The 22097-nt window shown below is 41.6% G+C and overlaps 1 protein-coding gene and 1 long non-coding RNA gene across 4 annotated transcripts in view; both read right to left on the bottom strand.

Moving 5' to 3' along the window:
* Positions 1–2275, bottom strand: part of RTN4 (reticulon 4) — a 79465-nt gene extending 77190 nt beyond the window's left edge. For 2 of the 3 annotated variants that reach the window (XM_077958228.1, XM_015112349.3), the window contains exon 1: positions 1569–2275. In XM_077958228.1, coding sequence (XP_077814354.1) covers positions 1569–2124 — 556 coding nt within the window. In that variant the 5' untranslated portion in view covers positions 2125–2275. 3 annotated transcript variants of the gene reach the window in all.
* Positions 373–1042, bottom strand: LOC144333769 (uncharacterized). Its single transcript, XR_013402772.1, has 2 exons — positions 907–1042; positions 373–523 (listed from the first exon to the last, which is right to left on the bottom strand). It is a non-coding gene; the product is annotated as an uncharacterized LOC144333769 (long non-coding RNA).
* Positions 2276–22097: the final 19822 nt, after the last annotated feature.

Below are 22097 nucleotides of genomic sequence, written 5' to 3'. Positions count from 1 at the left end.
ATTAAAAGATGGCACACGTGTACAGGGCATTGGCCATGAATAGAGCTTGCAAGCCTAGAAGCTGCTCTGGATGTTAGTAGCAAGTGAATGTGAAAGCCTAGGACACTACCATGCACTACTGTACAACTTACACTCTACAGTTAAGCTACACTAAATTTATCTTTAGATATATTTCTTCAACAATAAATTAACCTTAGCTTACTGTAACTTTTCTATTTTATAAACTTTTTGGCTCTTTTGTAATAACGTTTAACTTAAAACACAAACACCTTTTATAGCTATAGAAAAAATTTTTATATCCTTATTCTATAAGCTTTTTTCTACTTTTTTTTTTTTAACGTTTGTTACAAACTTAAGATACAAACACATTACCCTAGGCCTACACAGGGTCAGGATCAAGACGTCGCTAGTCGGCAGGAATTTTTCAGCTCCATTATAACCTTTCGGGGCCACCGTTGCATATGCGTCTGTCCTTGACCTAAAGGTCGTTATGCGGCACGTGACTGTATTTTGATTCTGTAACCTAAAACATATCACTTCTGAAAAACTGTATTTCTAACCAATATATATGAAAATGTCTGTCTCAAAACACTTCTCTATGTCTCATGGTAAATCTGCCACGAGTTCAATTAGCCAATTCCTGGCAAGGAATCCACAGGTTTTCCCTTCTTTAGGAATGTCAACCATTTTGCCTTTTATTTTTTTCTTTAAGATTCAATTATGATGCACTAAGAGGCTGGGCCAAGTCCACACTAACATCAATTCCTCCGACCCTGCAGCTGAAACCCTGGCAGAACTACGCCCCCTCGGAACACAATGCCCAGATCCTCTCTCCCTGGCTCGGTTTAGCTCGTGGGGAGCAGTCCACATCACACCCCGGTGAGCTGGGCGGTGGCAGGACTTTACCAGAACTCTCTCCTTCCCGTTTCTCCACGCACCACACCACTGGAGGCGCTCTCCCTTCACTGCGGTTGGGTCAATGTGGACGTTTTCCACTCGGCCAGCTCCCCACAAGCACAGGAGGGGGAGGGGAAGCGCAAAGGGGCCACCCTCGCCAGGCAGGAGGTGAGAAGGGAGCCCAGGGCCGAATGCAAGCCAACAGACCCGCAGCACAACTGCACCTTTTCCAAAGGAGCAACCCAGACGAGTAGACAAAAGCACCTCCTAAAAAGGTCTGGGTGCCAAGGCCTTTCCTTCCTTACTTCGAACCCAACCAACCCAATAAATCCACAACCCTGGTTCCCGGGTATACACCCGGCTCCTACTACGGGTGGGTGCCTAACTTCCGAGAATCGGTACGCTGGGCACCACAGAGGGTAGAAGTGGGAGCCGGGTGCGGTGCACGTGTTCCCCGAAACGAAGACGGACAATGAGAACAAGCCCGGCCTCCAAGGGCCGCCCCACCCTTCTCCCCGCGCCTCCAACCAGGAGGGGCGCCATCGCCCCGAAGTCTGCAGACAAAGCCCCCTCGGGGCGGAGAGGAGGGCCCAGCCCAAAGCATCTCGGGCTGCACACAAAAGAGGGAGGGGCGCGAGGGGCGGCGCAAAGCGAGAGGGCGCGGCACTCACCCACGGAGCCCGAGGAGCCCCTGCGCTTGGGCGCGGCCGGGGTGGAGGGGGGCGCGGCGGGAGCCGGGGCGGGCGGGGTCCACGCGGGCTCGGCCTGGGGGCTCACGCTGGCCGGGGGAGGAGGGGGAGGCCGGGCCGGAGGCTCATCGTCCTCAAGGAGCTTGGAGGGCGAGACTGCGGCAGCAGAGAGCGAGGATGGCGCGGGCACCGTCGACGACACCGGGCTCTGGTCCCAAGACGGCTGCCGCTCCGGGGCGGCGGGGGGCGCGGCCGGCAGGGGTCCCCGGGGCGCCGGCGGTACGAAGTCATTTCCGAAATCCATCAGGGGGGCGCCGGCGGCAGGGGCGGTGGGCACCGGGGCCGCGGACAGCCCAGCGGCGGGCTTCCTCTCCAGCACCTCCAGCTCCTCCAGGTCTTCGTCCTCGTCCTCTTCTTCCTCCTCCTCTTCTTCCTCCTCGTCCTCGGGCTCCCTCACGAACTGGTACTTGAACGCGGGCTGCGGCCGGGGTGGGCTGTCCGAGGACGAGACCAGAGGCGACTGGTCCAGGTCTTCCATGGCTGGCGGGTGGAGATGATGCTGCAGCTGCTGCTGCCGCCGCCGGAGCCGCGTCTCAGAGCCGCCGGCGGTTGTGGGGGTTGGGGAGGACTGAGAGGGGCTGGGCCGAGCGAGCCGAGGGACCTACTGTGGTGACGGCTCCCGGAACAATGAGACTGCTCCTCCTGCCTCCGCGCCGGTGATGCGCCACCCGCCCTGTCCCCAGTTGCCGCCGCCGCCGCCCAGACGAGCTAGGAGAGAGGCCAGCGGACTCTCCGCCCAGTTTGGCGTGACTCACCCTACCCGGGGGAGGGCAGGGACTGGCGCGGGAGGGAGAGAGCCAATCGGCTACAGGATAGAGAAGATAGGCGTCCAGCCAGGCCAACGGAGAGGGAAGGAGATGAAAGTGGGTGGGGATTACGGCACTTCCTCTCTCTTACCGGCGGGGATTGCGTTCAATGGGCGGTGCTGGGAGCTGGGAGCTCCACCCCCACTTTGAGTAACTGTGAGTTGGGGTGGGGTCTTGGCCTTGCCGGCAGCTGGGGGTCCGTCTGTCGTAGAGCACTGGGAAACGGGGCGGGCTGCTGGCTGGGAGGGGTCGGCGCGGTTCCTGGCGCGCCACCGGAAGGGCGTTATCCTGGGGGACTGGGAGGGGAAACTTTCCTCCCGGGAAAGGAAGAAACCCGACTGGAGAAAGGTATTAACGGGACTGTGAAGTGGGCCCTAAGGATTTTTAAAGATTTTAGAAATAAAATATTATTTTTTCACTTAATGTTCCAAACCACATCACTACTACTACCACCCTCAAATAAGAAAAAACTTGTTTTTTGACAGACTCACTCAGTCTAAACCGCAGCCCCTGGAATTGGTAGGCAAAACAGCTGTGCTGAATTAACTGGGGATCTGGGGCCGACCATTTGAAAGTCTGCTCTTCTTCCAAAGCGAGTTTGGGGCCCTGCCTGATGCTGGACTCTTACATGGTAGGAGAGTGAGTCACCCAAAGAGAGAGGCAGCGGGAGACCGGAAAGTGGAAATGCAAAGATGCCTTGGAAAGCTAATTTGGTTCACGTTACATTTCAGTCACCTTAGGTTCATGAGTCAACATTTCGGATGATTCAGGCCTTCTGGGAGTCAGGAAGCCCCATACTCATTGGTTTGATACGCAGGAATAAGCATGATCCCCATTCCACTTTTTCTGAGGCTAGAGAGTTTAAAGAAAGTAATTGCAGAACATGTAAGAATCAGGATCTTTCTGATTTACCTTTCAAAAATATTCACTGCATGCCTACTCTAGAGGCCCTGCAGAGAAAAGGATAACCCGCTTTCAAGTTGCTCAAAGTCTAAATCTGTGCTGTACCTGACAGGTATTGGCTACTTAGTCACTGGCTACTTGTGGCTACTGATGGAACATTCAGAATGTATGTAGCTAGGCTGAAATTAGATGTGCTGTGTCAAATGCGCACTGGATTTCAAGAATTAGTACCCCCCAAATGTAAAATATCTCAGCTTTCGTATTGACTTAATGTTGAAATTGATATTTTGGATATATTGGGATAAGTATAATATTAAATTAATTTTACTTGTTCTTTTTAAAGCAGCTTCTAGAGTATTTTAAATACATACTGGCTCACATTATATTTCTTTTGGACAGTGCTAGTCTAGATTAATAATTAAGAAATTTTGATTGCCATGGGGAATCACTGGTTATTTAAGCAAATTCTTAGCTCCAACTAATTTATATTACTGTGGCTTAATTTGGGTATTAAAGAAGAAAAGTAGGAGTTGGAGGGAGGGTTAAATAGGTGGAACACAGAAGATTTTGGGGGCAGTGAAACTGTTCTGTATTATCCTGTATTGGTGGATACATAACATTATGCATTTGACAAAACCCATAGGACTATACAAAAGAAAGAGTGAACCCTAATGTAGACTATTGACTTTAGTTAATGATATGTCAATATCAGTTCATCAGTTGTAATAAATGTACCACTTCAATGCAATATGTTAATAATAGAGGAAACTGGTTAGGGGGCAGGAGTGGGAGTGTATGGAACTCTGCACTTCCTGTTCACTTTTTCTGTAAACCTAAAACTGCTCTAAGAAATAAAGTCTGTGAACCTTTAAAAAAGGAAAAGAATAAAGATTTCCTGGCAATGTTACTTGATTGGGTTAATTATCAACAAGATATTCAAGACCTATCACATCAATTCCACAGAGAACTGGCTTTATTTGTACAAAACGTTTGTGACTTGCTTTGAGCTTGGTTTTATTTTTTGGAGGGGTTGGGAAGAATAGGAAGAGAGATGTATTGATGTAGAATTTTGGGGCGGGAGGTTAAAGCCAAATGAATTTAAACAAAACAAATTTCTACAGTGATGACTACAAGAGACATATTTGAAGTCTTTGTCAAATATTTATCAAAAATTATCAAAAATTTGCCTGATTTTCAACCAATTGCATACACATACAAAAATATACTAACAATATTTTATGATACGACCTTTTCTGTTGTCACAGTTTAGCTATCAGCAGTTCAGTCTTCCCCTTATGCTTTTCCCACTATGAGTGTTCTGATAATCCTTAGTGATAAGTTTCACAGGGCTTTTATATAGGTCTAATATAAATAAGACTTACGTTATTTGTAAGTTGTTTAGATGATAGTTCTACATTCATATATCCCTGTACCTACTACTACTAAAATAGTCTCAAGGGAATATCTTTACTCAAAGTTTCACAAAAGAATAATTGTAAATAGTAGACTTACAATTTTAATAGGAAATAACAGTTAATATTGATGCAATAATATAAGCACTATCTGGTGCAGAGTAAAAATAAATTTTATGAATCTCAGTGACTTCTAAAAAAATAAGTATTTGATAGATAGATGAGTAAAGAGTTTGCCCAGCGTTCATAGAATGATCAATAAAGCAAAAAGAAAGGAGGCTGTTGCTGCTCTACCATAATTAAAAGTAAAGCTAGTGATACGTTATTGTAACTAGATGTGAATATCACTCTCACTAACAGAATTCTGGTGAACATTTGAACCAGTTAAAGGAAAAATGCACATTCTAGGTATTAATAATAGTTTTAAAATAATTGTTCAATGATTTATATTTGAAAATAGCTTATCGGCCGGGCACGGTGACTCATGCCTATAATCCCAGCACTTTGGGTGGCTGAGGTGGGTAGATCTCTTGAGGTCAGGAGTTTGAGACCAGCCTGGCCAACATGGTAAAACCCCATCTCTACTAAAAATACCAAATTAGCAGGGCATGGTGGTGCACGCCTGTAACCCCAGCTACTTGGGAGGCTTAGGCAGGAGAATTGCTTGAACCTGGGAGGCAGAGGTTGCAGTGAGCCAAGATCGTGCTGTTGCACTCCAGCCTGGGTGACAAGAGCAAAACTCCATCTCAAAAAAAAAGAGAAGAAAAGAAAATACCTTTTCAGAAGTAGAAGATTAAAGTTTTCAGATACCACTGGTTAGTAGCTGTTCTCTCTGAGAACACTACAAGAGAGCCAGCCTGGTAGAATCATAGAATCTCAGGGTTGGGAGAACTTTGGGAGGTCAGCTTGACCAATCTCCCTTCCATTATCAGGGTCTCACTTATAAGCAAGAGCTAAATAATGTGTACATATGGACCTAGAGTTTGGAACGATAGTGGAGACTCAGAAGACGGGGGAAGGAGAGGGGATGATGAGAAATTCCTTCTTGGTACAATGCACATTATTAGGTGATAGATACACTAAAAGGGTGACCACTATGCAATCAATACATGCAACAAAATTACACTTGTACCCATAAATTTATACAAATAAAAAATTTAAATAGTTAAAAAGAAATTCTTAAGAGTACCAAAATGATGTTTCAGTCTCTTTTAAATAGAAAGATTGAATGTAATTCAGTGGTGCTCTTCAACACAGGCCAGTCATTTTCAGTAGGTGAAAATCTGTGGTTGACTGCTCTTGAAACTGGTATGTCTGTAATCCACCTCTCATCTTTCTTCTCTTGCTGAACCATCCCTTTTGTGCTTTCACTTTATACTTTTTCATAAGATAAATATTTGTTGGGTATACAGTCTACACCAGGCCCTGCTCAAGACTTTGAAGAATACAGCACTAAGCCAAACAGACACAAATGTGCTTGCATGTTTTCAGTAAGAGACCTATTAGTTGGAGAAATCACCCATTCCATTTCTGTAGTATTATTTGCAGAATGCTAAATTGACACCTAAGCTGGTATTTGTAGAACAAGTTAATTGTACTTGCATTATGTATGCCCCTCAAAAGAGTTAAAAGGCGCAGGATGGGTATACTCTTGCCTACATGTAGCAGGATGTGAACTCCAGATGAGAGGTGGATTGTAGAGAAACCTATTTCAAGAGCAGTCAACCACAGCTTTTTCACCTCTGAAAATGACTTGCCCGTGTTCAGGAGCGCCACTGAATGACATTTGACCTTTCTATGTAAAAAAGACTGAAATATCATTTTGGCACCATTAAGTGAAAAATTAACAGCATGCTAAGTTGTTGTCCCTGTCATTTTGCTGGGATGTTAGATTTTATGAAATGTACCATTGTGTGAAATGCACCATTTTGTGAAATACAGTTCATGGTTCTATTCAACATCTTAACCTATATTAAATCCGTTCTGTAATAAGAATAGAAATATAAATATAGGATCAACTTCTTCAGTCATGCTAGTTAAGCATTGACAGTTAGTGTTGGACCTAAAATAAAAATGTTAAGTCCTAAAAAGAAATCACATAATAAGCAAGTGAAAGTCATAATTAAAATTGAACCAAATCTTTCTCCTTTAACTGTTTTCAGTCCTCTGCATTATTAGAAATTAGGCTATTTGAATATGCATTGTTTCCCTGGAGAAATTTATTTTAATCTAGCAAAAAAATTATTTCAGATCCAAGAAAGTTCATTTTGATCTAGCAGTACAAAACCAAGCAGAAGACATCCTATGCGGTCTTAGACAAATAAAAATGTGTCCTCATATGAAGAATGCAGACAAGAGTCCACAAAATTTAACAACTCATTCTAATATATAACTTATTATTTTTAATACCTAAAGGTTGAAGTGTAAGTTCTGTTATTTCATCTTCAATGTAGACAGACAGAAACCAAGTGGTCACTGTCTTTAAATATCATTCATTGATTCACCTAAAACCTACTGACCATCTAGGCTCTGGTGATAAATAATAGATAAAACACATTTCCTAATGTCAAATAATGTATAGTCTAGTTTACATAAGAATGTATACATGTATATACATATATGTATATGATATAGATTTATGTATCTATATATACATATATGTGTGTATATGTGCGTGTGTGTATATATATCTGTACACACACAGTAGTTCCACTGAATCCATGCTTTCACTTTCCATAGTCTTAGTTACCCTCAGCCAGCTGCAGTTCAAAAATATTAAAATGAAAACTCCAGAAATAAACAATTCATAAGTTTTAAATTGTGTGCTGTTCTGAGTAGCATGATGAAATCTCAAGCAGTCCCCTTCAGTCCCTCAAGGGAGGTGAATCATCCCTTTGTCCAGCGATCACACTATCTATGCTCCCTGCCCTCCCCTCGTGATAGAGAGTCACTTAGCAGCCATATCTGGGATCAGATTGGCTGTCATGGTATCACAGTGCTGCATTCACGTAACCATTATTTTACGTAATAATGGCCCCAAAGTGTGAGGGTAGGGACGCTGGCAATCTGGATATGCCAAAGAGAAGTCATAAAGTGCTTCCTTTACATGAAAAGGTGAGCTGGCTGTGGTGGCTTGTACCTGTAATTCCACACTTTGAGAGGTGGAGGTGGGCAAATCACTTGAGGTCAGGAATTCAGGACCAGCTTGGGCAACATGGCAAATCTGATTTCTACAAAAAATACAAAAATTAGCTGGGTGTGATGGAGTTATGCATTGCATAGCTGCGATGGAGTCGCAGCTACTCAGGAGGCTAAGATGGGAGGATGGCTTGAGCCTAGAGGGGTCAAGGCGTCAGTAAGCCCTGATCACACCACTGCACTCCAGCCTGGGCGACAGAGCAAGACCCTGTCTCTAAAATAAAATCAATGAAAAGGTGAAAGTTTGTCATAGATATGTATGTATAAGAAAAAACAGAGTATATATGTAGGGTTCAGTACTAGCCACCATTTCAGGGATCTGGGGGTCTTGAAATGTATCCCCCAAGATAAGGAGGACTACTTCATACCTTTGCATGTGGGGGAAAAGAGAGAGAGAGACATATTCCAGCAAGATTTGGGATAAGGCCTCATAAAAGTTGACGCTTGATCTTTTAAGATAGAAAAAGATAGGCATTTAAAGAAAAGGGAATAACGTCTACAGAGGCAGAGTGAAATGAAACTTCGGCAAAGATTCAAGACACAGAGAGACATCTGCTATAGCTAGAAAGGTCCAAAGTGATTGAAGATAAAACCAGAAAAATAAGCTAAGTACAGAACACTGAAGGTCTCAAGTGCCATGCTGAAGAGTAGTAGCATTTGTCTCCCAGAGTTATTAAAGATCTTTTGAAGCAGTGTGGTGGGATGACCTGACTGGTAATTTACAAAACAACAATGACAGAGGATGGATTTTGGGTGCTAGAGTAAGAAAACCAAATACTGAAAATGCAATTATCATAGTTCAGGTAACCATTGCCTTTATTTATAGCTTTATTATAACAACTGTGGTTTAAGTGAAACATAACTACTGCTTTTAATTCTGGCAAAAGTTGATAAGAGCCTAAACTAATATCATAGGAAATAGGGAGGAAAAGATAAATTTAAAATACATGTAAGAAGGTGAATTCATAGAATCTGATGACTGATAGGATGGAGGGACTAATGGAAAAGAAGAAAGAAAAGCTGATTCTAAGGTTTAAGCTTGGGTGACAAGGTAAATTGGTGCTGCCATTATCAAAGAAAAGAACTCTGAGGAGAGAGCACAGTTTGGATGCATAATGCTAGGGAGACTATAATGACCTCAGTTTTGAGGTACATTGAACTTGAGTTGACTGCAGAACATTGAAGTAGAAGGAATCAGAGAGCAGCTGGAAAACCAGGGCTGGACTTTAGATAGAAGTCTAGACTGCAGAGCAAGGTACCTGAATCTCTTAGCTTTCGTGGGTCAAGATTTGATGGGAAATGGTGGGGCTGTGGAAAGGTGACCAAGCAGGTTGCTGGGTACTGTCTGCTACTTGTGAGAGAAAAAGCCAAGAATGCAGCCCTGGAAAACATTAACACGTAACATCTCTGGATGGAACTGAATCTCCACTTAATCTTTATTTTTCCAAGCAAAACAAAACAAAACAAAAAACTCCTTTTAGCTTTTCTTCATAGGTCCAGTGTTTCAGTTTTTAAGTAGGTGCTCCTGTTTGTCTTCTCTATCCACCTTAAATATTAAACTCAGAACTCAAAATAGTATTCCAGTAAGTGTCCTGCATTTTTACCACAAAGTAATCAATAGTAATAGGTACAGCACCAATAATTTAAGCCTACAGATTGCCTGAAAATCTTCAGTAAGCTAGTGACTCCAGTCTCGTAGCCAATAACAAGCCGTAGAATTGCCTACCGGACGTTTGCCTCCTCCTGTAACCATCCACTAATGAAGACCCTAAAGAGAAGGAAATGGCTAAAAGAAAAGTAGTAAGAGATTAAGTAAGCAAGCTCCATTAAATTACAACAGTAACTAAATAAGTGGTTCTCTTATATGTTACTTGTATTTACGAATTATATAATTTTAAAAAATCAATAGATCTATATTGCTCCTACATCACTTGTTTTCTACTTTTATTCAGAGAACCCAGAAACACAATCATCACCAGAATGCTACAGTATATGACCCTACCTATGTCTTTGTTGAAACTCCTTTACCTTTTATTACTAAAAAGTGATTGTAATCTAGAATTTTCATTTCATATTAGTTTTATTTATTGTCCTGAGCAGAATTTTTTCCTGTCAAGTAGTAGAGGAAATGTTAATCATTTATGAATGATAAAATGCTATTTAATCTAATGAGTTAAATATGGTGTATCATCAATTCATTTCCTGTCCGTCCCAAAACCCCATCAAAATGTCAGTAAAGCAATAAAAAAAAGACATTAACCAACGATGACAGAGAATAAGAGAGGAAACAACAATGGATAAAATATTTCAACACATTTTTGGAAGACAAAAAGCAAATGGAAGAGCAGTTAATGACTTAGCGAAGTGGATGAAGTTAAAACCTAAATATCTTTCAAGGGGCGGTATCAACTAGGAGCAAGTCATTGTGTGTCACAGAACTCCTAAGAGGCCCAGTCCTTGGAGGTGTCAAGATTGAAAACAAATGGATTCAGTAAAAGTGGAACCCTTAGTCCCCATGTCCCCATCCTGCTCCTAAAAAGCCTGTTTCCCCCAACTCCTGCTATCTCCTATTCCCCATTCTCCACCAGATAGGACATGGGAGAAATCTTAAATGGTGAAAAACAGTGGCTCCAGAGAAAATTCTTCAAAATATTGGCATGTAGAGTACCTCAGTAAAAAGGCCTGATCAGCCCTACGTTTATATCCACTCACCTTCTTCCTTCTCCCCACAGAGCTTCCAATACATATTTTTAAGGCTATACCCTTACACATGAAACAAAAAACAAGAACCACCAGATATTCAATAAAAATCTTGAATGAAAACAAATAGAAAAATAAAAAAACTTGAAGGAACAGAGACATACAGAGAACAGAAGAAAATAACAAAGAAACTACAATTAATATTTAGAGTGACTGGCTGGACATGGTGACTCACACCTATAATCCTAGCACTCTGGGAGGCCGAGGCTGGTGGATCATCTGCGGTCAGGAGTTTGAGACCAGCCTGGCCACATTATTCCCAATAGCCAAAATGTGGCTATGGGATGATGAAAAATTTTGGGAGATGGATGGTGGTGATGGTTGTATAGCAAATGTGAATATACTTAATGCCACTGAAAAATTGTTAAAATCATAAACTGTGTCATATGTATTTTACCATGCTAAAAAATAATTAATTGCAGGGTTTTTTTCATTAGTAGTGTTAGAACATGAAGTTGAAGAATCTCTCAGGAAATAGGGGGAAAAAAGAACAAAAAAAATATATTAGCAACAAACTAGTGGAAATTGAAATTTTTTTAAAAAGCAATAATGATATTGCCCAAAGATACACAATTTTAGTTAGGAGGAATAAGTTAAAGAAGTCTGTTGTACAACATTGAGGCTACAGTAAATAACAATGTATTATATTCTTGAAAATTGCTGAGAATAGATTTTAAGTGTTTTAACCATAAAAAATGATAAGTATGTGAGGTAATATATACATTAATTAGCTCAATTTAGCCATTTCACAATGTACACATATTTCAAAACAGTGTGCTATACATGACAAATATACACAATTTTTGTCAATTTAAATAAATAAATCCCAAAAATCAATGACATTTACAACAGCACAAGAAAACATGAAATATTGAAGGATTGATTTAATAAAATATGCCCAAGACCAACACACTGCAAGCTTCAAGCGTTGCTAGGAGAAATTAAAGAAGCCAGAGGGACTTAAACTTGATATAAAGACTTATGATAAAGCAACAATAATTAAGTTGATATCGTACTGGCATAAAGATAGACAAATAGATCAATGGAACAGAATAGAGGGTGTAGAAACAGACCCATAGAGCCACACATATATACTCAATTAATTTTTAACAAAGATGTCAAGGTATTTCAGTGGGGAAAGGACAGTCTTTTCAACAAATAGTGCTGAAACAATTGGACATACGTATGCAAAAAAAAAAAGAACAAGAACTCTGATCCTTATTTCACATCACATTCAAACATTAACTCGAAATGGATCATGAGCCTTAATAGAACAATCAAAATTATAAAATTTCTTGAAGAAAACAGCATAAAAATTTGGCACGGAGATATAATGCTTTGGCAAATGTAAAATGGTACTACCACTTTGGAAAAACACTGGGCAGTTTCTTAAAAAGTTAAACATCCCCAGTCATATGACTCAGTAATTCCACCCCTAGGTATTTTTCCAAGAGAGATGAAAACTGGAAACAACCCAAATGTCCATCAACTGGTGAATGGATAAATATATTATAGCTTTGGTATTTTAAACAGCAATAAAAAGGAACAAACTTGATATAGACAACAACATGAAGAAACTCATGAGGATTATGTTAAGTGAAAGAAGAGAGACACAAAAGACTACACACCATATGAGTCTGTTTATGTTACATTATAAATTAACAGGAAAAACTGTAAGGCTATGGGGTGGAGGAAGGGAATGACAGCAGAAGGACTAGGGAACTTCTGGGATTGATAGAAATCATCTATATCTTGATTGTGATGATGGTTATACGACTATATACACTGTCAAAAATCATTGAACTGTACATTTAAAATGAGTGAACTTTACTGGATGCAAATTATACCTCAATAAAGCTGATTATTTTTTCTAACATTAAGACAAAAAGATGAAAAATAGATGATAAAGATAAGGAAGAAGATAAACTTGGGAGGTCCATGAATTACTAATAAAAGATCCGGAAAGAGATAACAGAGAAAAATACTAAGTTTCTTATTATTCTAATTTATCCTCTAGAAAGTGAACTTACAGTACAGTACTCCATTCTCCATGACAGAGCATTATTTAAGAGTTTACATTTTAATTTAGTACTATAAATGTGGGCAGATTTCGTGTCAAAATGTTTTAAGACTACTTTTTTTAGGTTTTATTTTATTTTTGAGATGGAGTCTCACTCTGTCACCCAGGCTGGAGTGCAGCGGCGAGATCTTGGCTCACTGCAACCTCCACCTCCCGGGTTCAAGTGATCCTCCTGCCTCACCCTCCCAGGAAACTGGGACTACAGGCATGCGCCACCATGTCTGGCTAATTTTTGTATTTTCAGTAGAGACAGGGTTTCACCATGTTGCCCAGTCTGTTCTCCAACTCCTGGCTTCCAGTGAACTGCCCGCCTCAGCCTCCCAAAGTGCTGGAATTATAGGCATAAGTCACCGTGGCCAGCCTTAAGACTACTTCTTAAACAATCTGCCTTCTCTAAGTTACCCTCTACTTCTATGAAATTGATTAGGCTATACATAAAATATAATTTAAACTAATTTGTTATTTAAACCTTAGAATCAGGACAAGTTGTGTTTTCAAATGACCCTATACTACTGTGCAATTTAAAAAGAAACTATTATGTAAAACAGATGTTTCTTAAGCATATTGTGCTTTCATTACTGTATCTCTGTGTTTCATCAATCTATCTTTGCTTCAACAGCTTTATTGAAATATAATTCACATATACAATTCACACATTTAAAGTATGTGATTCAGTGCTAGCCATTTATCTTTTGTACAACTTTTGAGTAAGATATGGAGGAAAAGACAATGTGAGTCCGCGGAGCAAGACTGTAAATCCAGTTTTGCTATGCCCTAGCTAAGTAACCATCAGTAACCTCTGGACCGCCATATCCTCATCTGCAAATCAGGGGATTAAACTAAATGACTTCTTAGTCCCTAGCTCTCGTCTACTTTCAAGTTATCTTATTTATGGCTCACGCCTATAATCTCAGCACTTTGGGAGGCTGAGGCTGGCAGATCACTTGAGGCCAGGAGTTTGAGACGAGCCTGGCCAACATGGCGAAACCCCTGTCTCTACTGAAAATACAAAAATTAGCCGGGCATGGTGGCGAATGCCTGTAGTCTCAGCTCCTCCAGAGGCTGAGACAGGAGAATTGCTTGAACCCGGGAAGCGGAGGTTGCAGTGAGCCAAGATCGTACCACTGCAGTGTACTCCAGCCTGGGCGACAGAGTGAGACTCCATCTCAAAAGAAAAAAAGTAACTTATTTATTTTTAACCTTTAATTCCTCTTTAGCACTAACACCAAAAATTGGGATAAGCAGCTCAGAAAGTTATACTTTACAGCCAGACAGTTGCAACAACGCTCTGAATTAAAGATGGTGCTGGCAGATTTATTACAGCACTTGGAAGTCCTTATAAATGTAATACGATTCTTATGCCTCGTCTTGAAAGAAGACAGTTTCATTTTACGCATTTCAGTAAGAAAAAGAGAAAGAAGGTAGTCACAGAGTGTGTTTAACTCAGATGAGCTTCTTTTTTCTAACTTTATTTTTCTCACTTCTAAAAGGAAATATGAAAACTATGTAGAAAGCTGAATAGATTTGGAAATATATTCAAGAAAATGAGATTAAAGTCAGTGGCTCAGCCAAATATCAAAACTATAAACAATATTGACTGTGGAGCTTTTATTAAAGTCAAAAATGAGAGTCCCCATAAAGACCTGGTTGATACGCAAAATTTTGTCACTGCAGATATTTTAACAGACATACAGAGAACAGAAGAAAATAACAAAGAAACTACAATTAATATTTAGAGTGACTGGCTGGACATGGTGACTCACACCTATAATCCTAGCACTCTGGGCATGGTGGCATGCACCTGTGGTCCCAGCTACTCAGGAGACTGAAGCGGGAGGATGGCTTAAGCCTATGAAGCAGAGGTTGCAGTGAGCCAGGACTGCGCCACCATACTCCAAGCTGGGTGACAGAGCAAGACCCCATTTCAAAACAAAACAAAACAAAAAAAGTCAGGTAGGAGTGAGACTTCTCTGGATACCCTCTTTATGTACTTTGACCTTCTAATTATATATCTATATTACCTATTTAAAAAGTATTTAATTTAGAAATTATTGTTGAAATAAGTTCCCAATACAGTGATTATGTGTTCTGCATCACAATTCAGGATGCCCACTCTGTTTATTAAAGCAGAATAGAAAAACAGATCAGAATTTTAAAACTCAGGCCTATGTAACAAAGCCAGAAATTTTACAATGGAGAATCAGAGGTTATGCAATAAGATATAATTCCTAGGTTTAGGTAGTAGGCTTGATCTCAAAATAAGGCTTGTTATCCAGAAAGTAACCCAATCCCCTTCATAGACCTCTTTGGGATGCTTTGAAAACTTCTGACCCCAGAAAAAATGCACAAACACAAAACATAATTTTTCAATGGTTCGTGCATGCTTCAAAACCCATCCATGGATGTCAATACATTTAGCTGCCAATACATTTACACTGCTCTCCTGTTTAACTGGAGATGAATTTACATACCTGAAACAACTAAATAACTATACAATGGTATTAAATATCTGCATAGCTTAGCAAGAAAGCCAAATAGGGAAGAAATCAGTGGGTCTGAAACGATGTATGGGGATTTTTTGGAGGAGCTGAGAAATGACTTCGCTCTCAAAATAGTAGAATTTGGAGGCATAGAAGGTACAGAAAATAGAGCATAGGCATTTGAGAAGAGAGCAAAGTATGTATGGGAACCATGGGACACAGGTCTAATTGAAGTAAGGACTTGTGTGAGAAAATTATATATGGAAAGCACCTAGCACAGAGTCAGGCACTTGGGTATTCAATAGTAATTATTATTATTATTATTAGAGCAGAATAAAGTCACATAGCTAAGGTGAACCCATGTTCTAAAGGACCTTGAATGTCACAAAAGCAATAAAGACTTGATAAGTCACTCTATTTTTGAGCAGAAAAACTTGATTCAGCAAAACTATTTGGAACATGTGAAGAACGGGTTGGAGAAAGTGAAAAGAAGATGAGTAGTTCAGCCAGGCATGGTGGTTCATGCCTATAATCCCAGCACCTAGGGAGACCAAAGCAGAGACTTGCTTGAGGCCAGTAGTTTGAGAACAGCCTGGGCAACATAGCAAAAACCCATCTCTACTAAAAATAAAAAATTAGCTGGGTGTGGTGGTGCATGCATGTGGTTCTAGCTAGTTGGGAGGCTAAGATGAGAGGATCGGCCGGGCGCGGTGGCTCAAGCCTGTAATCCCAGCACTTTGGGAGGCCGAGATGGGCGGATCACGAGGTCAGGAGATCGAGACCATCCTGGCTAACACAATGAAACCCCGTCTCCACTAAAAAAAAAAAATACAAAAAAATTAGCCGGGCGTGGTGGCGGCGCCTGTAGTCCCAGCTACTCGGGAGGCTGAGGCAGGAGAATGGCGGGAACCCGGGAGGCGGAGCTTGCAGTGAGCCGAGATCGCGCCACTGCACTCCAGCCTGGGCGACAGAGCGAGACTCCGTCTCAAAAAAAAAAAAAAAAAAAAAAAAAAAAAAAAAAAAAGATGAGAGGATCGCTTGAGTCAAGGAGGCCGAGGTTACAGCAAGTCATGATTGCACTATTGCCCTCCAGCTTGGGCAACAGAGCAAAATCCTATCTCAAAAATAAAGAAAGAAAGAAAGAAAGAAAGAATAGAGTAGTTCAGTGGGTTTTGATTACAAAGCTAAAGAGAACTAAAACTAGGATGGTGGGAGTGGAAAAAAGGACCTATTTGAGGGACTTTAAAAACTGGACAGGCCTCAGGGACTGATTCATGATCTACAAGGGATAAAGGAGAGGGAAAAGTCAGAGGGAATATTTTTAAATTTACATTATTATTATCATTTGCTTATTAAATATTACTAAATTAATCTCCTATTCTTTAGATTCTATGAGTGTTGCACTACTGGAATGTTTGTTCTGGGTAAAGGATGCAAACATCCTTGATGAAGCTGCCCACGGCTCACACCAAAACTAGGCTGAGATATGATGTAGGAGGGAATCAGGGGTTTCTTTTCAGCCATGAACAGCTTTTAACTGAATGTGTAGGTGGCGATAATGTTAAACGTACCACACAAAATCAGATTCATTTTTTTACCCATACGAAATTTCCATCGTATACATGCCAGCTACCAGCCACTTTCAGGCTTGTCTATGCTTAACAGCTTCTGAACTGTTTGTTGATGAAATTTTAATGGAAATTCTTATAGTAGAATCCCAAATGTTCTCTTACTGTGTTAAGCCTGATTCATGGTAGTTGGAAGTTTTCATTCTCTCTTGGTGATTACGTTGGGTCTGCAGCTGCTGGAAGCAGAAAGAAGAGGGAAAATAAAGTGGTGCTTCCAGGTTGCTAAGAAAAATGGAAAAAAATCACAGAAATGACAGAAAGCGTTAGAAATCATCTCTACAGTCAAGGTTTATTTCAGTCACGTGGCAGCTCTGTTAGTTGTTCCTCGTACATTGTACAGTCAAAAATGCAATTCTGGTTTAAGTTTTGGCTTTCTTTTTTGACAATTTTTAAAAAAATTAAAATAATAGAGAGGGGGGTCTCACTGTGTTGCCCAGGCTGGTCTTGAACTCTTGAGCTCAAGTGATCCTCCCACCTAGGCCTCCCAGAGTGCTGGGATGACAGGCATGAGCCACCATCCCGGCCTATGTTTTGGCTTTCAGAAGGTAGTGTGATAGTAGAGAACATGGTGCCAGAAAACTTGGGTTCTAATTCCAGGTTTATCTCTAATTATGAAGATGACCTTGAGCAAGTCAATTCATTTTTTTTTTTTAACCCAGCCTATGACAAGGTATTGTTTCAGAAATAAGTGAAATTTCATTGTCAAAGCTCTTTGCAAATGTAAAGCACCATAGAAAAATAAGGTATTTGTTGGACCTTTTTACTTTTTGTTTTGCCTGTGCTGATCTCAACATCCCAAGGACAAAAATCAATGATTTAGACTTAATTGGTTTTCTTTTTTTAAATATACTTAATACACATAGTAGAAATTTAATTAATACTTTTTAAATTTTTGAGACAGTCTCACTCGGTTGTCCAGGATGGAGCGCAGTGGTGTGATCATAGCTCACTGTAGCCTCAACACCCCAGGCTCAAGCCATCCTCCCACCTCAGCATCCCGAGTAGATGGGACTACAAGTACGCACCACCACACCTGGCTAATTTTTGGATATTTACTGGAGATGGGGTTTCAGGCTGGGCACAATGACTCATGCTTATAATCCCAGCACTTTGGGAGGCCAAGGCTGGCGTATCACTTGAGGTCAGGAGTTCGAGACCAGCCTAACCAACATGTTGAAACCCTGTCTCTACTAAAAATACAAAAATTAGCTGGGTGTCATGGCAGGTGCCTGTAATCCCAGCTACTCAAGAGGCTGAGGCAGGAGAATCACTTGAACCCAGGAGGTGGAGGTAGCAGTGAGCCAAGATTACACTATTGCATTCCAGCCTGGGCAACAGAGTAAGACTCTGTCTCAAAAAGAGAGAGAGAGAGAGAGAGAGAGAGAGAGAGATGGGGCTTCACCATGTTGCCCAGGCTGGTCTCTAACTCCTGGGTTCAAGCAATCCTCCTGCCTTGGCCTCCCAAAGTGCTGGGATTACAGGGGTGAGCCACCCTACCCCCAGCCTTAATACTTTTTGATTAATGTTGCAAACAAGAGGGAAACTGTCCTGGAATGTCACTGGCTAATGGATTGAAGCTGCAGTCAGCCAGTGGGTGTCTTGCTATCTTCCCACAGCAGTAGTAGAAGGAGATAAGGTGGAGAGTAAGGGGAGAAAAAAAATAGATTGGATTTCTAACAATCTCCCAAAAAACACACATAATTTAGCATTTTATATTTGGCTATTTTTGTTACAAAAAGCTAATTCAATGCCCTGGACTTTAAAAGGACTGGGCATGGGGCAATACAATTAACAATAGTATCTTGCCATTATTTTTACCATTTTAATGTTTTCTATCTTTTATTTGTTTCTTTGCAGTTTCATAGTTTTTCACACCTTTTTAGTGCTAATTATAGCATACAGTTGTTACATTTCAGTTATACCTATTTTTAAGTGCAGTGATCTCTTGAGAGATGTCTGCTGGATTCTCAATGTCAGTGGAAGTCATGGTTAATTTCTACATTCCTTTATCATCCTCACTTATTCATTCATTTAACAAATATGCAAGGAGTGCCTACTGTATGCTGGACAGTGTATGAAGCACTGGTTATAAAAGCAAAATAGGCACAATCCTTGCCCTCATGCAGCTCAGTCTGGTGGCAGAGTATCCTAAAGACTTCTTGGGCCGGCCACAGTGACTCACACCTATAATCCCAGCACTTCGGGAGGCCAAGGGGGGTAGATCACTTGATTCCAGGAGTTTGACACCAGCCTGGGTAACATGGCAAAATGCCATCTCTACAAAAAATACAAAAATTAGCTAGTATGGTGGCATGCATCTGTAGTCCCAGCTATTCAGGAGGCTGAGGTGGGAGGATTACTTGAGCCTAGGAGGTCAAGGCTGTGGTCAGCCAAGATCATACCATTGTACTCCAGCTTGTGTGAGAGAGCACAATCCTGTCTCAAAAAAAGAAGACTTCTTGTTGGCCCCCAGTATCCATTATCCTCCTCTTTAGAAGTGGACCTCCAAAACTAAAGAATGTTAAGTAAATGACAGTCATGACATTCTTCCTCTAAATTTTAGTATGTGTATTTTAAAAATAGGATTTTTTTTTTTTTTTTTTTTTTTTTTGTGAGACAGAGTCTCACTCTGTCACCCAGGCTGGAGCACAGTGGCACCATCTCGGTTCACTGCAATCTCCGCTTCCTGGGTTCAAGCAATTTTCCTGCCTCAGGCTCCCAAGTAGCTGGGGTTACAGGCGTGTGCCACCACACCCAGCTGATTTGTATTTTTAGTAGAGACGGGGTTTCACCATGTTGGCCAGGCTGGTCTCAACTCCTGACCTCAGGTGATCTACCCGTCTTGGCCTCCCAAAGTGCTGGGATTACAGGCATGAGCCACCGAGTTTTCCCACATAGCCAAAACAACAATCACAGCTGACAGTAGTAATAATTCCTTAATAGAATATTATATCTGAACACCCATGCATATTGAAATTTCTCCCGTTGTCCATGCAATGCCTTTACAGCTGATTTATCCAAACCAGGATCCAAGTGAGGACCACACATCGCATCTGGTTGTTATGTCCCCTCAGTCTCTTTGAAATATATCAGTCCCTTTATTCCTGATACTGCAATGTTAAAGAGACAGAAACAGGGACAATTGTTCTATAGAAGAATGTCCCAATTTCTCAATTTCTTTGATTGCTTCGTCAGGGTACCAGTTAGCTTGTTTCTCTTTCCCTTGTGATTTCTGTAAAACTGAAATTACGTTATGACAAATTAATACAGAAGAGGGGCAGGGAAGTGCTGGAAGGAGAAAGGTGGGTCCCTGGCGAGGGCTCCACCCCCGGGCCTGTGCCCATAGACCTAGGTGACCACAGGCACTCCTGCCTTCGCGCCCAAATGTTGCATTTCCCAAGACCACCCTGGCCTGCCACGCCCCCATCCTGTACCTATAAAAACCCGAGACTCTAGCAAGGCAAACACACAAAAAACGGCTGAACGCTGACAGAAACACATTGGCAGAGGAACACACGAGCGGCTGGATTTCGAGAGGACATCGAGAGCACGTCAAGAGCACAGGGACAGGCACTGGCATGGCGGCAGGCCATTGACCGGCAGAACACAGCTTGGCCAGGGCTGTCGGAGAAGAGTCCGGCCGCCGCGCAGCCCCACTTCCAGGGAAAAAACCATCTCCCTGCTGGCTTCTCCATCTACTGAGAGCTACTTCCATTCAATAAAACCTTGCACTCATTCTCTAAGCCCACGTGTGATCCAATTCTTCGAGTACACCAAGGCAAGAACCCCGGGATACAGAAAGCCCTCTGTCCTTGCAATAAGGCAGGGGTCTAATTGAGCTGGCTAACACAAGCCGCCTACAGATGGCTAAACTAAAAGAGCACCTGTAACACGCCCACTGGGGCTTCAGTTGTAAACATTCGCCCCTAGATACCACCATGGGGTCAGAGCCCCACAGCCTGCCCGTCTCTATGCACCCCTAGAGGTTTGAGCAGCGGGGCAGTGAAGACGGGAGCCACACTCCCATCGCATGCCCTGCGAGGGGGACAAGGGAATCTTTCCCATTTCAAAATGAAGGCCCAATTAGACTCAAATTTGAACATTTTTGGCAAGATTGTGTCGCAAGTAGTACTGTGTACTTCAAATCACATTACATCAGGAGACACAGAATATCTGACCCCTGGATTGAGGTGATGACAGCCTGACTTTTTCACTGTAAACCTTTGTTCTTTTATGGACAGAAGTAATCTGTGCAGAGATTTCGTTTTGTTTCGTTTGGCACCTTATGAATGTCCTTTCTCATTAGCTATCTACCTAATCATTTTAACATCAATTGAAAATCCTTGCCTGAGTCAATAATTTCACTAAGGAACCCTCGATTTTTAACAGTGTGTATAAAATCTCCCTTACTTTGAATAAAAACTGAATTTGCCTTCTTGACTACAGCTGTATGGAATACAAGCATAACGGCTGGAACTGGAGCAACCATTTTGGACCGTGAGGTGGAAGCCATATGCTGAATTTGGTGGAATAGCTAGAGGGAAGAAACCTTGGTCTCTTATGACCATGGAGCTACCATACTAACCTTGATCTACCTGCCTCTAAACTTTGTTTATATGAGAGAAAAATGAACTATCATTTTCAGCCACTGTATATTTTTCAGCAGTTGAACCAATTCCTGACACAACAAAGAAGATAATAAAACAAGCGTATAATTATAATTTTGGTAAATTGTACTTTTAAAAAATAGAATATGGGAATAGAAGATAGTGGACTTCTTAGGTGAGGCGGGAAAGCCTTCACCAGGAGGTTGCATTTAAGTGGAGACTAGAATGCTGAGAAGCAGCGAATTGTGTGAGGTGGTAGGGAGTATCCTAAACAGCGGAGACTGTGTGTGGGAAGTGATAAAGTAGAAAGGGCTTGCTTGGCATGTTCACAGAATTAAAAGGAGGCCATGTAGCTGGAGCTTAATGACACCAGATGGCGGGGGAGAGGCTAGCAGATGCAACGTCATTTAGGACTAGCAGGCCATAGTAATGAGTTGACTTTTTTTTCAAGCGTAATGGTAAGAGTTGTAAGCAGGAGAATAACACTGAATTATGTTTTAAAAAGTTATTCTGGGCCCGACGCAGTGGCTCACGCCTGTAATCCCAGCACTCTGAGAGGCCGAGGTGGGCGGATCAC

Source organism: Macaca mulatta, chromosome 13 (genome assembly GCF_049350105.2).
Source record: "Macaca mulatta isolate MMU2019108-1 chromosome 13, T2T-MMU8v2.0, whole genome shotgun sequence".
In the NCBI taxonomy this organism is placed as follows: domain Eukaryota; kingdom Metazoa; phylum Chordata; class Mammalia; order Primates; family Cercopithecidae; genus Macaca; species Macaca mulatta.
The sequence above is the reverse complement of the archived record's forward strand: the minus strand, read 5'-3'. Positions and strand labels throughout refer to the sequence as shown.